This window comes from Xiphophorus couchianus, chromosome 22, assembly GCF_001444195.1.
Source record: "Xiphophorus couchianus chromosome 22, X_couchianus-1.0, whole genome shotgun sequence".
Lineage (NCBI taxonomy): Eukaryota > Metazoa > Chordata > Actinopteri > Cyprinodontiformes > Poeciliidae > Xiphophorus > Xiphophorus couchianus.
In genome coordinates, this window is record NC_040249.1 from 17964295 (window position 1) to 17981207 (window position 16913).

General features: G+C 37.4%; 1 protein-coding gene across 5 annotated transcripts in view; it reads right to left on the bottom strand.

Moving 5' to 3' along the window:
- Positions 1-16913, bottom strand: part of arid4b (AT-rich interaction domain 4B) — a 50953-nt gene that overhangs the window by 20356 nt on the left and 13684 nt on the right. For all 5 annotated transcript variants that reach the window (XM_028006192.1, XM_028006189.1, XM_028006193.1 and 2 more), the window contains exons 3-9: positions 13633-13743; positions 7952-8017; positions 7546-7636; positions 6287-6366; positions 5914-6005; positions 2064-2205; positions 930-1009 (exon numbers count right to left, since the gene is read on the bottom strand). In XM_028006192.1, coding sequence (XP_027861993.1) covers positions 930-1009; positions 2064-2205; positions 5914-6005; positions 6287-6366; positions 7546-7636; positions 7952-8017; positions 13633-13743 — 662 coding nt within the window. The remainder of the gene's footprint in view (positions 1-929; positions 1010-2063; positions 2206-5913; positions 6006-6286; positions 6367-7545; positions 7637-7951; positions 8018-13632; positions 13744-16913) is intronic.

Below are 16913 nucleotides of genomic sequence, written 5' to 3' on the forward strand. Positions count from 1 at the left end.
TTCTGATAGTGAAAGAATTTCTCAAACCTCTCTTTTAATCAAAGTTTAAAACATTTTTTTTTTCATTTAAAAGGCTTGCTTGTGGCAGATTTACAAGAAATACATTTAAAACTAGTTAATTTGTTAAGTATAAATGACAATCATTTTGTAGTTCTTAAGATACAGTTGAGCACACCTAAAAATAAGTTTTTCTTTTTTGGGGTAATAAACTGGAAAAATTACCTTGTAGCTACAAATCCATATGGTACAGATGGATCTACACTAATCCATATTCCCCTGAAAAAAACCTTTACCATGGCCCTTTAAATGTTTTACACTTTATTATGATACTACTAAAAACTTCAAGAAGTTTTAGTCAGATTTTATGTGATAAGCACAAAATAGAAATTCATTGTGAAGTGAAAGGAAAAAAAGAGCATACTTCTCATTTTTTAATGCATAAAATCTGAAAGGTGTGGCCTGCATCTGTATTCAGCAACCCTATATAAATTTCAACGCTGCCCTTGGCCAATTTAAAATCTTTAAATCTGATGTTTACAGACGCTCTCCCTCCATTCTGACTGAACTTGAGTCGTTTTGTAAAGAAGGTAAGATATAAATCTCTAGATGTACAAAATCCAGCAGACTTAAAGCTGTAACTACAGCAGAAGGCAGGTGTGTAAAGTATTGACTCAACTTCCTTTTTCAGACTTTTATTTTGAAAAATGATGAAAATCATCTGGTATCATTTTCCTCCCACTTCACAATTACTCTGTGCTTTTCTTTCATAGCAAAAAAAAAAAATTAAACATTAAAGTTTAAGGGGTGTGACAATACGGAATACTTCTGCTACATTTAGCTTGTTTCAATGTTAACAAAAGTCAGAAAGGAGCAGCACAAAGAGTCACAAACAGCAGAAGAAGTGTAATGCCTATTGAAAAAAATCTCACAATTTTCCATCCTTAAAAGATCGGACGAAGATGTTGTCCTTCTTCACGGTCATGTCTTCATGGCAGTCCGGGGAAATGACCTTGTGATGCAAAGAAACAAGAGAAAAAGGAAATCAGATGCAAACAAGAGACGGAGCTGAGGTGTTTATGGAGTTCAAATAGGTTTCTGCCCGATGGCATGTAGAATTATGTTCTCAGTGAACGTAAAAATATACAGGAAAGGGAGATGATGGTTGTAGTTGTAGGAGTAAGCAGCTTATGGCAGCATGTGTTGCTGCTGGAAGGAGCTGAGAAGCAAAACGATGACAGGAGGCAGCCCTGCTAACATGATTTCCACTCGCTCTCTGCCCACTTCCTCCTGGACTCTGCAGCACAAACACACTTGCAGGGTGAACACTCTGACCTAAGCACAGACTCACATGTTGCTCTGCGAAGGTAAACACTCTGCTCACATATGCACACATGACCTTTCCTCCTTTTACCGTACGAGTCGGGGTGAAACAAACTCTTTTGTTGTAGCTGTGGATCATCTGCTGCATGACACATCTGGCAGCATCGCTCTGCCATAAGATAACAGTGTAAACAAGCTGCTGTGTAATGTTCTCCCCTATTCGGTCACAAGGAGGCAGCATGGAGCTCAGCCACAACAAGCCAAGAACAACAAATCCAGGAGGTGGGGCAGAGCTGAGCACAGTTAAAAGGACAGAGTTCCCCACCCTCTGCCGTTCTCACACTTCTACTGCTAGCACTTATACAAAACAAGAAAGAGCAGTCACTGACACAGACAGAGTTTATAAATGGGCCTGAGATGTGAATTAAAAACAACAGACCTGATTGTGCTGCACTGCTGCTCAGTGCAAGACCTGAGATCTAATTCCTAGAGAAAATAAAGGAAAATATCTCCCCTATTCGAGGAAATTAGCTCCTTCCTTCATCGCCCAAAACATGCATGTTACGGCAATTCAAAGCAGCTGAACTCCAAAGCAATCACATAATCCTGCTGAGTCCTGCTGTTACGTAAGCAAGCATTTTGATGAAATGGCACAGCGCTGTGGCTATTCTGTTAGATCAGCAGCAGCGCTCTCTGGCTCTGCTGCGGCACGGAGCAGCCGGGGGAGAAAGGCATGAACTCACCAGAGCAGGATACCACGTGCTCTTCTTTTTGTCGCCGGCGGCAACCCCCTCCACGCAGACCACTTTGCCAAACAGATCTTCATTCTGCCGCTGGTCGCTCTCCTCTTCCTCACTAGAGGAGGAGGACAACTCCTCCTCTTGACTGGTGGAGGAAAAAAGGACAATTTGCTCAAAAAGACTTTATGGCAAGAAGATGGAGGGAGGAGGAGAATGCATGTAAAGACTTGATCGTTAGATCTGATTCTACAAAAATTAAGCAACATTTGGACAAACTAGGATTGCAGGGAACATGTTTCAGTCTATAAACAAACCAATTATTCACATCTAGTGTAAAAAGAATGGTACATTTACAGGGCGTTGCAAAAAAACTCATAACAACTGGATATTTTCATATTTTGACCAATTAAAACTGCTAATATCCATGTATTATATTGGGTTTTTACGTGACATGACATACACAAAGTGTGAAGAAGAAGAGAGATGATACACAGTTTTCACAATACAAAATCCAAGAAATTTGTAAAGGAAATGGTATTTCTGAGTTCCACTTGGTGGAACCACCTTTAGCTACAATTGGAGCATTCTGTGAACGTCTCCACCAGAAAGTTTTGCTCATTCTATGTTGCAAAATAACCCAATCTCAGTTAGACTGGATAGACAGCATCTGTGATCTACAAATTTCTAGTGTTCCCAAAGATTCTCACTTACATTTAGGCCTGGAGTTTGATTAGACCATTCTAGAGCACATAAACCTTCCTACTTTAGCTGCTTCTATGCTTAGTGTCGTTGCTCTGCTGGAAGATGTTTCTACCACAGACTTTAGCAGCTTTTAGAAAACCGCCATTGGTGGTGGCAGCATGCTACCAGAAACCTCTTGGCTGTTTGTGTGATTAATACTCTTCTTGTTCTACCTGTCAGCTCAGGTGGACAGCCATGTTTTGACACATCTGCATTGTCACCAGACTCTTTTGATTTGTAGTTCTCACAGACACTTAAAGTTTGGAATATAGTTTCATAACTAAACTGTGCTTTAAACTTATCTGTCTGGCTTTGTTCATTTGTCTTTATGATGTTTGTTTACTAATGTTCTCCAACAAACTGCTGTAGCAATGCCAAAATCAAATTACTCAAAGGTGGACTTTATTTACAAGTGAGGCAATGGATTTTTTTTTAAAGGTTATCAGAGTAAGGGGGTTGGTCAGATTTCTTTTTACATTTTGAGAAAATGTATTATTTCCTTCTGCTTTACAACATTGCTCTGCTTTGTGTTTGTCCGTCACATAAAATCCCAGTGAAACACAATAAAGTTTGAAGATATAAAGTGAGAAAAAGGGAAAAGAAAAGATCAAGCGACACCAATATTGCTGCTAAGCATGCATCAGTAACCATGATCTGCAAAATAAAACCCAAGCAGCACCACAATCATCAATAAAACAGCGAAAACGAGCAACTTGTGCCAGTCTCTTTCAATAAAAGCAAAGAGGCTAATTTCCCCCAAACCAACCATCTCCTTATTTAGCAACATCTTCAGCAATAAAACATGAACAGACTCAAGTACAACAAACCAGCTCCATATTTTCTGCTCTTATCACTGCGGCGCAGAGTGAAACACAAGACTCTACTGATGAGCCCACTCATTAGGATCAGCGTGTTGACGCTCTGATGCTTCTTCCTGGTTTTCTGTCCTGCAGCCAGCAGACAGACAGACACGTCTCTGAGTGATCATGCAAGCAGCACCAGCAGGCAAACAGATCCTCTGTCCTCTTTTTATGCCTCACTAGGCCGGCTCTGTGCGCAGCTCTGTGTACATATAAACACGGCGTCTGGCACGACGAGAGCTCAGTAAATCAGTCAGGCTGCTGCAGCTACAACAACAACATCAACAAGCTGGGACTCAAAGTCATAAACAAAGCACTTTAACGACTTAATGAAAGAGAGACTACCATTCATTTAGGAAACAGAATTCAACATTACCTGACAGCTGCTGCAGGAAGTGATTTAAAGGAATCCTTCAGCACTTGCTGCAGCGCAGCCGTCGATGATGCTACTGTATTCGTTTCCAATCATTTCCGCCTATACAGTGGAGTCAACCTCTGTAATTCCTGATATAAAACTTTATTGCGCAGAGGGATAACAGTCCCAAGGTGCTAATGTGTAGCTGGGTCCATTGTAGATCAATAGTGCATCAGTGTTTAGGCCAATATTGACTTTTCTGTGGGTGCAATTATAAAGGAGAATAAGATTATGTAGCCAAATCTTCTCTTTATAAGGGATGAAACGCAATTATAACCCAAATAAACCCTGAGCAGTCCCTATTCCCAAATGAAAACTGTGCTATTTCCCAGGAGCTCAGAGACATCAGGGGATTTTTATAGCAAAAAAAAAAAAAACTACAAGAACATCCGAGTTCAATTCAATTCAGTTCAAAGATTCTTTATTTATGCCAAAGGGAAATTAAATGTTGTCATAGCTCACATCATTTAAGTATCTTCAAACAGTTGTGTATGGTGACGCTGGTAGCAGTCAGTCTTGCAACTGATCTGAAGAAGCCTCTGATTGAAGATAGCGTTGCTGTCTGCCCTGTGATTTGATTATTTTCCGAGGTCTACTTTTCTCCTCATCTAATGTGTAGCTTTTCCTTTATTATGGATTCCATTTTGTTTGGTAAATTTTTGCATTGTAAACTTTGGATTTTCCACACTGCTAGCATGCCATGACATGCTAACAGCTCAATAGCTGGGCAATGGTGACTATACTCTATAGTAACATGTCCTGGCTGACTCCATCAGTTGTTGGCAAGCACTGCTAATCCACCTCATTTGCTTCTGATGCTTCTCTTTACATCTGTCTGGCTGTATGGTTAGAAAGTCGGGCAGAGAGACGATGAAGTCAGGATATGATCTGCGCCCGTAATAATAGCTGGAAGAGATAGTTTGAACCTTCTCCTTCTCTCTCTGCATCCATGTAGCTGCATTTTTACCTCCTCTGGGATTAGGGCAAGGGTTAGTTCAGGTGTTATTTAAGCTTCTGAGATGCTGGTCAGTTACACTTTACAACACAACCTAAAAAAGATCAAATCAGAAACAACTAAGAGACATAAGTGGTTCAATTCTAGAGAAAGGAAAAGAAAAACAAAAGTAAAGGGGAAAGGAAAAGGAAAGGAAGAGGAAAAAAATGGAATGGAAAGGAAAAATGCAGCCTTCAACCAAACTACGCAAACATTCATAAGACTTCATGATGAAGCAGCGGGAGTCAGAGAGCTGGTTCTCCTCTCATTGTCAAGCCTCAGAAACTTTGTATAAAGAGATGAGATCAAATCTTTCATTTCATATGCCATCAACAAAGGTACAACAGGTGTGTCGGTTAGTGGAGGAGACGCATGGACCAAGCAACACACATCTGATGTAAGGAATCTATGTCAGAAGTGCAACCATCAACAAATCTGGCATTTATGGAAAAGACAAAAGCAACTGTTGGAGAGAAGCCACAAGAAAACCCATTTAATCAAAGCTATGTAGGGTTCAGATGTATCCATAATTTAGGTTTATGATCAATATGCAATATGTGTTAGAATGGCTCAAAGTCGAGTTAGAATCACTCACAAAACTTGATAACCAATGTTAGCAAACACAATCTGACTGAACTTCAGCTAACAGGTGAGAATTTCACTATTTAAAGGCGTTGACCTGCTGGCCTCAACACAAATAAATGCAACACTTCTTAGATTTGCATTTGGAAATAAAAAAATTAAAAAATCAATTTTCCTTTGTCTTCACAGTTATTGTTTTGTTCACCATTTCATGGCACTGTAGCAGTCAGACATAAGCCAGAGATTGAGGGTAATACTCACATAGGATTTGATCGCCGGCCACGGTTCCCCTTCTTGCCAATGACCGGTGTGCCAAAGTGCTCAGGGTTGGTGAGAGGGAGTCTGTCGAGTGTCTGCAGACGAAACGAAGCACAACAAAGGACCTCAGCTGCATTTTCAACCAATTAGAATCCAAACAGAGCGTTCACTGACATGATATGAAATCTTTTTTAAAGGACTTCAAGGAGTGAGAAATGGATTTACTCAGCAATGGAGATAAAAAAAATATATCTTTAAGTAATAATCTTTAGTTAAAATGTGAAAAAGAGAACATTCATGGCTTCATTTGTTAAGCTTTCTCAATGAAGCAAGAAAATGAGGCTGCTATTAAACTCAAGGCCAGCACGCTACTCGCCTCGCTTTCTGCAAAGTGACGCGCTCCTTTCAGGCAGAGAGAAGAACGCCGCAGAGTCTTCTCGTCCCCGTCGTCAAAAACTGCAAAACAAAATCATTAGGCTGCTGCAAGAAGAACAGAACTTCATCAACAGGAGTAGACACAAATATATTCCCGATGTCTGCATAATGAAAACAAGTCCGCTCTCTGCTGCTGGAGAGGCTCATCAATTCCTCAAAAGCACCACTGACGTCACGGAGAGGAAACATTTGAGGAGGCTGCACGCACGAGAGTCAGTGAATGAAAATTATTAATCTGGGTTGAGGATGTTTTCACTACAGTAAAATCCCTCTGGGTGCATTTCAGTGACAACAAGAAGCTGCGAAACTTTTGATCAAAGCAGCAGTAGAAACACACCGCAACTGTGTACTCACAGGTATAGATTTTCAATAAAGGGAGCAGATTAAACTTGAGTAAACTTGCAGTTTACAGCTTTTCTCAAATATTCTGGGTGAGTAGATACTTTATCTTTGGGAACATTTGTGGCTGACATATTCTTTTGTCTATTTTTTAATGATGCCATATACAGTATAAGCACACTTAAAGTAAATAATATACCACTTATTACAATAATAAAAAATAATTACTCAACGTTTTAACATCTGAATCCCCTTACAGTTTCCATAAAACGTATTCATCCCTTTTTCATTGCTTGAACAAATCAATAAAGAAGACAATTAGCTTTTTTGAAAACAAAATCATGAAAATAGTGAAATGAAAACTGACTTCTACAAAATAGTCATAATTAAATAGAAATATTTAACATAAATTAAGTGATTAAATAAATATTCACTCCCTCCCTTAAAAAATCCCAATTTTGCTGATCATGACAGATTTATGAAAGCAATAAAAAGGATAAAACACCCCAGGGTGTGAATACTTTTTATAGTCACTGTAAAGATGCCCAGATAGAAAAACGGCTTCAGTTTATTGAAAGGATGTAGTGGGCAAAAAAAGCTATATTTGCAGAGTTTCTGTCTGTAACTCAAGCACCAAAATAGTGACGACTAAGATGTTAAACTCAAACTGAGATGTGCTAAAAACAATTTGCTTTTCTTCACATTTAACCAGGCCTGGAAAATTATAAACACAAAAGCTGATACTTTTCCACACTTTTCAACTGGAAACTTGTTGGTACTTTGAGTCTATATAACAAATATTTCTTTTTCACGTTAGTTGGCACAGATTTGCAGGTTGAGAGCGGTTCCTCTTTGACTTACCAACTGTATAAATACTGGCATCAGTCAGCTTATTAATGGTGGCCTCTTGGTAAACGCCGTCCTGATTCTTCACTTCAACAACAGCACCCACCTGTTCCAAAAATGCACAGCTGTTATTACCATGCTGCAAATCATAATTATTATCTGATCATAAATCTAATGACATGTTATTTGTACATAGTGAGACAATCACACAGAAAGCAATGGAAACTAAAGTGACTGAGATCAAATTAAAATGCTAATGTTCAGTCTGTGGATTTTTAAAAGGGGGGTGTTTAGGAGAAAGTGAAGGAGTAAATCTACTTAGTAGATTCGATAAAATGGGTTTAATAATAAACATTGAAGCCAAAAAAGAAAATTAAAAAGGTACATAATGCACTGCTTTTGCTCATATTTCAAGCTTCACCTTCAAAGGTCCTTTGATGTTTTCATCGTGGACCTCGGCTGTAGACAGATCAGGCTTAAAGGTCACCTGGGGGAGGCAGGAGGCAAAAAGAGAATTAGTAATGAGAATAATTACCTGGCCAGGTTATTTTATAATCTGTGAATGAAATGTAGACGTCTGCTTTGTGAAGGGGGATGTTAGGGGAACATTGACCAGAATCCTCCCCTCTTAAACGCATTCCTCCCTCCTTAGGTCTGACTGCCGCCCCAGATGAGCCACAGTAGTAATACCACTCTCTAAGTGAGCTAGCGGAGTCGCTGTGTGGCAGAAAAGAAAAGGCTAGCTACACTGACTTGCTAAAATATTCACACCCCTTTTGTCATGTTGGAAGCACAAACTTTAATGTGTTTTATTGGGATTTTACATGATGGACCAACAAGACGAGAGCCTCTCTAATGAATGAATAAGCTTTGATTTACCCTTCAGTTGTTGCTCTGGCTGTTTGTTTACAGCCGTTATCCTGCTGGTTACTTAAGCTCTGCCCTGTCATAACTTTTGAAGCTTCTGAAAGGTTTGAATTGACCTAAATTTCTCCCACAATCATTTAAATAAACTTTAACCATACTCCCTAAAAGCATCCCCACAGCATTATACTGCCACCACCATGGTTTCCAGAGGCGATGGTGTGTCTCGTGCTATTCCCAATGTTAATTCAGTAGTGTTATACTTACTAACTAGGTGACTTTTAAAGGTAAATAATTGGACTGAATTTTATTTACTGTGATCTCAGTAAAACTTTGGTAAACTTAGATGCAAGTCACACTTTCAGATTTTTGTTTAAAAATGTTTACAATAGTGATTAGGGAGGTCATTTTTTTGTATCAGTAAGCATATATTGTGAAAAATTACTTATGAAAAGAATTTTGACTTATTGTTTTGATAAGTTTTCAATTATTGGTGTTAAATTAAAAACTAAATAAAAATGTTATTTTTACAATCTCAAGTGTGATGAAATCCAGTTACTTTGTGAAGTTTGGTGATATAAAGTCATTTGAATCACACTTCTTTCATGTTTTTCAAGAAGAATATTTATGTTTCTGGCATTATGAATCATGTGCCAGGCAGTTACGGTGATAAAGTTACTAAAAAATCGTTTTTATCATAATTTCTACTGTTATCACAATAATACTGCAAAAATATTGCAATGAAATTTGATGTCCAGCCATAACTGTGATTGCAACAGAGCTAAATATTAAAAAGTTTAACTATTACAAGGCCCTATGTTTACAGTGACTTATTTTATATGCGTTGTAAGTGGCCAGAAACGAAGGATTTGCATTTTTCCCTCACCTGTAGATGTGATTTTCTAAGAATATCTTAAAAATTCATTTTTCTGAGAATGTGCACATAAAATGACAAAATTATTTTGACGATCTAATTAAATTAGCTTTTATAAAAATCCAACTCAATTTAGAGTCAATGGCACGCGCGAGGGGGTGAACAAAATGTTAAATAGCCGCTATCAGAAAGAACTCCAGCAGGTAACAGCTTCAGGCAATGACATGGAGTCAGTTTCAAATAAACCAGCAGCACAAAATTGAAACTTCACTGTAAAATCAGAATCAAGGCAAAGAAATATGCACTAAATTGTAAGGTCAAGAAAAAATAAGACAGGAAAGAAATGAAACAAAAGCTTACTGAGGGAGTAGATCCAAGAAAATTACATTTTAGCCCAGCAAAAATAAAGAAATTCCTTTTTACACAAGGAGCCGCGGGATGCTTTTCACTCTAAAGGCAAAGAGAAGGAGCTGTGGTCCAAAGCATCAATAACACCTCACCACACTGACAAACCTAACAGTATGATGGTTGATGCAGAGGGAGCTGAGCAGCCACTTAAACCCCATAAAAACATAGCATTAGTTCAGAAAGTATATCACATGAAAAACATTTATCCCTGCCTCACTTTTATCACAGCCCAAACTTACTCCAGTTGTTTTTCTTGTTTCCTGATTTCCATGAATTTTTTTGTTCGAAATTTGATGCAACAGGTAGTCTATGTCAATATTAGTGACTTGGTCATTTTTTTTAAGAAACAGACAATGATTTTGTCTGGATGAATCATCACACAGAGGAGAGACTCTTATAGCACAACATACAGGTTTAATACATATATTAATGCCATCATTTAATGCTTCTCCTCAATGAAATTAACAGAGTTCCCAGTCCCATCTGTAAATGCATACAGAGAGACACAGAGAGAAAGTTTTATAACATGGCAATATTTCTATGGAAATTAAATTTTTATGCTATAATAAACATTCTGAGAAGTCACTATGATTTTCTGAATGTTATAATTTATAGCTTTTAAAGAGTATCTGGTCAGGCCAGGCTCAAGATAGGAAGCTTTATTTGCCCTTTGCACACGTATTGATGGTTCAAGCACATACGAATTTTTGATGCAGCACTCAAAGGCCGAAATAATCTTGAAATAATTTTTACTCAATGGTTAGATATATAAGAAAGGGTCAACACAGAAGAGTTGAATAGGTCACTCCCACCAGAGCCACCAATCAGTTTGTTCATATTGGATCATACACAGATTAGCATTTTGTCCACACTCTGTCAGTGGGTGACAGAAATGCTATAATTTCATTTATATTATAAATGTTGATTGTTTCAAATCTATTCTCTAAAAATGGGATATTACATATAGATTAACAATTACATGTAAACAGCCAAGTGGCTAATTTCTATCTCAACTTCATAAAAGTAGAAAAGGACATAATTAAACAGTTGTTTGCAATTTGTAGTCTATAATGGTTCCACAATTTTGACATCAAGTTGAATAGTGTAATAGCATAACAGCGCTAAAAATAGAGTTGTATAAGCTAAGTTTTAAGCTAGAAAGGCTAATTGTGTGACAAGAAAAATTAGACCTGGACCTATGTCACTGTAACAAACAAATCTACTGCATAATTATTGCATGCTAAAGAGATTCATGTGTTTTTGTTTGGTAAATAAATAGTTTTGGCCCACTGTTCATTGTAATCTAAGACTGCAGTGCATTAAGATAAAATTGCTAGTCAATGTAATTCTACAGTTCGTTGAAAAAAAAAGAAACAAAGAAAAAAATCTAGACACGCTCTTGCTCACTTCAGATAACAGGCAGGATACAATTTAAAAAAAAGAAAGAAAAGAAAAGAGTAGCCTGAAGGCAGGAAAGATGAAAAGCAAATGACACTGTTGACAACAAGGGCCTGAATGGTTCAATTAATTGGAGGTATTTTGGCTACTTAAAGTTGGACAAAAAAACATGTAGCACGAATATTGGGAAGAAGTCGGGGAATAACACCAATCTGTTTAACCACCTGAACCAGTGACACCTGCTGGAACACGTAGAATGTAAAATGTCACAATCCCAGATGAGAACAAGTGTTAAACCCCCTGAGAAAACTTCCCCTGTGCAGCACAATATCTGATCCAGCACAGACTGACAGCACTGAGACAGAACTCCCCTAACTGGAATTTGTTTTTTTGGGGGGTTTAAAGTTTTGTTGCTGATGTTTACACTGAGGACACAAACTGAAGTTGTGTTTTTTTTAATGGCTTATTCTTTAATATATATATATATATTTAAAATGAGCTACAGAAAAGAGTTTGAGAATTTATATTCCAATCCCTATTTTATTTATTTGACATCAGTAAAAAAAAAAAAGTGTCCATTTTTGTTAAGTTTTTCTGTAATGCTTGAAGATTTTAGTTTATAATATACCTAGGCCTGTCACAATAAATTTTTCTAGGCGATAAATTGTTCCAGACGTTATTGCGATAAACAATAATATTGTTTTAAATAATGTAATGGTAATGACAAAATAATAGAGCAAGAACACATTCTCAAAGATCAGTAAACTTTAAATTCTAACGAACATTTAACAGTGGAACTGGAAAACATTTTGAAAATATCCAAAATAAATAAACAACATCGACAAATAAAATGGATTTTGAAGTCTTTGTAAACAAAATTGTCCTTCAAAAAGGGTTAGTTGAGACCAAACTACCAAACAGAAGACCTTTATCATCCAGTTTTTGGTAGAAAGAGAGAAAATCAGGTCAATGAAAATTATTGAGTTTGTTTAAAATTATCATGCGATTAATTGATTTATTGATTTTTGTGACAGGTCTAAATATACCTCATATTTTTCAATGGAAGCTGTATAATATTCAATGACATGTTCAACTTTTAAAAATAAATCTTTAATATAAAAAATAATATATATATTATGATCTAACAGTAGCATGGAACATTAAACAAAAATAGTGATTTGTTTTATATCATGATATATATATGGATATAGATATTAAATATTTTATTGTGATAGGACTTTTTTCGGCATTGCCCTGCTCTAGATTCAAACCTCAATAACTGTAAAATAAATAAATAAATAAATACAATCTTTCACAAAATCAGTGAAAAAACTAAATTCATGAATCACAACATGTCTCTACACACTTGTCAGTATTTGTTGGACTGGTTCTCATGCATAATAGGTCTCTGAGGCATTAATTGCCTTCTTACAGGTCCTCTTGCACAGATTGCATTATATAGAGCGAGACTCATTCACATCATTTCACCTTGTCTCGTAAAACAACAGTTGCGCTGCAGTTACTGACTTAGCTGAACAAGCAGGCAAAAATTAATGAAGCACAGAAAGTAAATAAGGTGAAGAAGACTCCATTACAGTAGAATATTCACAGTAAAACCAACCACTGTATAATAGTCATGTTTCAACATTTGTGCAACAAAGCTCATGCTCTCATTAGAGCTTCCCCAAAACAAACCTGTCACTGAGCCAATTAGTATGGTAATGAATTTACTAGCTGAGGCTGCTCTGCTTGCTTCTTCTTAGCCAACATCATCTACACTAAGAAAATCTTGCGGTCTGCTTCGTCATGGGTGTTTGATCCTGTGAATGAGAGCGAAACAGCAAGTCATTGATGATTTAAGTCAGTGAGCCAGAGAAGCAGGATGTCGTCGCTCCTTTGTTTCTACAGGGGGAACCACAGTGAACCGACTCGGTGAAAGAGCCAGCAGCCAATCTTTGTTCCTCCCACACACTCCGGAGTAATGAAAGATGGGTCTCTATTGCATTATCCAGATGCTCCTGCCCCACTGGGAAACCAGAGACAGTACTATGTGTATCATGAAATGCTTTCATAGGAAAGATGTAAAATCGAAGGAAGGGGATTGGCAGGCGGCAGCTGTTCTGTCTGCCACAAAGTGCACAGAAGCTGCGGATAAGAGGGGAACCGGAGGCAGTGAGTGGGCATTGATCACAGCTGGGATCCTGATCACTCTTTCAGCCACATACAACCAGTACAAACAACACAAAGCAGGTGGTGGAGCTCCTGCAAGCAACACCACTGGACTTCTTCCAGTGAAATAATTAAAATGTGCATCTAATCATAAGAGTATCAATGTGGCAGACTCTAATACCATAAGCACAGTCTAATCATCTCAACAAGCCGATCTATAAAGGAGGGCTTTGAATGTGTCCAACTCGCCCTCGGCTTTAGATCTACAGAGCTGTTTTATCTCCACTGTAGCCGCTCCAAACAAAGACGCACGCTCCCAAGCCAACAGCAGCCGAGGCAGACAATTAATTTTTAATTTCGCCACATGAGCATTCTGAATCACGACTTACCTTGGCCTTGACAAGCCTCTTGGCGGTCTTAATCTTGGCTTCACAGAAAGCCCCTCTGTACTTTGCGCTCACGTCTGTCCCTACCGTCAGGTAGGGGGGCTCCTCTAGAGTCTGTGGAAAAGAAAGCATACTCAGTTAATCAATATGTAGCTTACTAACACAAGTGCATTCTCCAAGCCAAGGCTGGTGCAGCGTAGGCCGGCATTGTGAAAAACCCACCAAGCTCAGGGTTTTATCCATGGAAAACACATACCATCTGCTGTGGGTATTGGAAAACAAGCCTCTGAGGAAGCAAACAAAAAACACCACTTCACTGTGGCTCTCATTATTACAAAGACGAAGCTACTCCAGACACGCAGCACCATTTTGTGTCATTATTGGATGTTTATCAAGCCCCCCGCATCCCCACCACCACCACCCCCCTCCACTCAGGAGCAGATTTAGAGAGAGTACGGTGTGTGTGAATATAGGAAGGGGATGCTTCTCATTTAGAAAATGTGGTGAGAGATTTATTAGGGGTGTTTCAACAAAATAAATTAAATAAAAGCAACAATAACAATGGTATTAGGCAGGGATCTTCATAAAAAGTTTAAACCCCCTCCCCAAATGTCTACTATATGATTTCTCTGGTTTAAACTCCTTATAATGAGATGGTTGCGAAAGCAAAGTTTCCTCCTCTTGTAAGCTCCTCCCCTACCTGTTGCTGCCAGTCATGAAAAAAAAAAAGAGTCACAGCATGGAAAGGAAAGGAGTGCCACATATCGTCCTAAAAAACAAAAACACTAGGGGTGCACTGATCAATCAGCCCCAATATCCTTAATTTTAGGTGAAATGCAATCTTGCCAATGCTTGCATGTGAAACCAATCTTATTTGCATTTAAATAGCCACAAAGCTGCTGCATGTCGGTATTTTCTTTGTGCATGACAAGGAAACTAAAACTCTGGACACTTCATTGGTGGATTAACTTGTTTTGTTCGTTTTCCTCAACTAAGCTCAAAACTTTGTGACTTTGTAAAAGAAAAATAATGCAGTGCACTTTTGGGGAAAGAGGCTCAAAACAGGTCTGTAGTCTAACCTGTTGTGCAACTTTTGCTTGTTTTTAAAATGTGAGAAGTGAAAGACTAGGGTAACTTTTTTCAGTGTAGTTTATTAAATTTAGTAGTTTGAACAACAATGATCTGAATGTTTTATTTACACTTGAGAATATTACCTCATGTGCTGCTAAAACAGGTTTATAATATTTCACAGGTATTGTTCAATGTTTTACAATAAAATAAGATTGGAACACTGAAGGTAATTCGTGACCAGATAACACCTGACTGTCGGTTACAAGAAGTAAATCAATATTAGTATTGGCATGTCAGGTTTTTATAGACCAGGATTGGCCAGAAAACTGCTATTGATAAATGTTTGGGTTTTTTTTAACCATTTTTATACTTCTGAATTTCTTTTGCAAAAGAAGAACCTCATCTAAAAACAGTAAAATGCAAAAGATTTGTGAAAGTTACAGTTTTTGTAAAGCTCTTGTTTGCACATGTTTCTTAAAGAAACAGTAAAACTAAGAATATGAACTTAAAATTTATACCATCAGTATTACTTTGTCTACAATAGCCTGATTGTGTTCTGCTTAAATTACTGATTAGTATTAATGCTTGGGGTCTGATCAGTTTCCTCTCCCCCAACTCAATCTGCCAGTCATCACATGGAAAGTAAAACAGCGCCACCTTTAGGGCCTTTAGATATCAACTTCATGCCTTTGCATATTAGTCCCCCCCTCCTCCCACATACTTTATGTTTTCAGTTTTACCTTTCCGACTTCCATGTTTTACAAAGTAGAGACACAGTTTCACCTAAAAAAAGTATCTAAAAGTATGGTTTCTACATAAAATTGTGTTGTATCTAAATTAAATATTTTCTTTCATAAAGAAGTTTGATTATAAAAAAAAAAATAGCACTTCTGTTTCAAAGGAAATTAACAGTTTTCATAGCAAGTTTAATCAGTGTTACACAGTCAACAATAGTTTAATTGGATTCTACCTAAATCACCCTCAAATAATCACTCATCTATTGTTTGGAATACTTTGCTTTGGTTTTGTTTGATTACGCCAAAATTGATCCTCCCTGAGTTTCTGGAGTCTTTCTTGCTCTAACTCAGATTTAAATGGCTGTAAATCTCAAGCCATAAGATTGTAACAACTCATCACACACATGTCAAAAAAAAACCAAACACATGAGGTGTAACTCGGCTGAGTCAATATACAGAGTTGCACATAAAATGGGTGTTGGACTTCTAGCTTACTACAGGGAGAAACACACAAGTGATTTTTCAGTGTTGTTCTGTTGTCAAGCATCACTCCTAATGAAGGAACTACCCTTGGCTAAAGTCCAGTGAACGGCTTCATCTTAACCGTGACCCTTTCTGTTTGTGTTACTGGCAAGAAATTATGTGTGTGACACAGTTGCTCCAGTGTGCTTTAGCTGTAATTCCACTAAAAACACACTTATAAGCACAGTCATAAAAATGTGCAAAGCAGCAGACTCCAGTCTCTACCCAAGCACATACAGTTAAGCTGAAAATTACGGAAAAGTAAATGATTTCCTTTCAATCAGCAAATCTGTTCCTGATAAGAAATGGAACAGGAATCTCTTTTGAGATAACAAAACGATGTGTAATGAGATTAAAAAATGAAAAAAAAAAATTGCGTTATGTTTTAAGAAAAAAAATTTACTTCAAACATTACAAAGCTTTTTTGCATTACAGCAACCTAACCTTTCCTACAAAGTGCTGAACAGTTTTTTTTTCCCACAGGTATTTTGTCTCCTGGCCATCATCCTAATCTTTAGCTGCCCCCATAAATTCAAGTTGGGACACTTCAAAATGCTAAAAATACTTTTAAACGGAACAAAAAGGCAGGCAAAATAAAAAGGATAACTTCAACCTGAATCCTCCAGAGGTATTCTGATAAGCTCAAAGTTATTTTGAGCTCATCAGTTGCCAGACTGACTGGTTGTTCTTGTGTTATTTAATAAAGAGCAGAAGAGAAAAATGGGAGCATAATCTGCACCAGTAAAACCTAAAAAGTTTCAAGAAAAGTTTTAGATTTATTTCTGAAAAAGAAAAAGGAAAACTGGAACAAATGGTAGGACAACATTATTATAACATTAACAATACATAAGCTTTAATTTGCAGCTGTATACATTTTGATTTGCTTTGTTAAAAGAAGATTAGATCAAAGTATCAATTTATAATGTTACATTTTGTTTTAATGCAGTTCAGAGG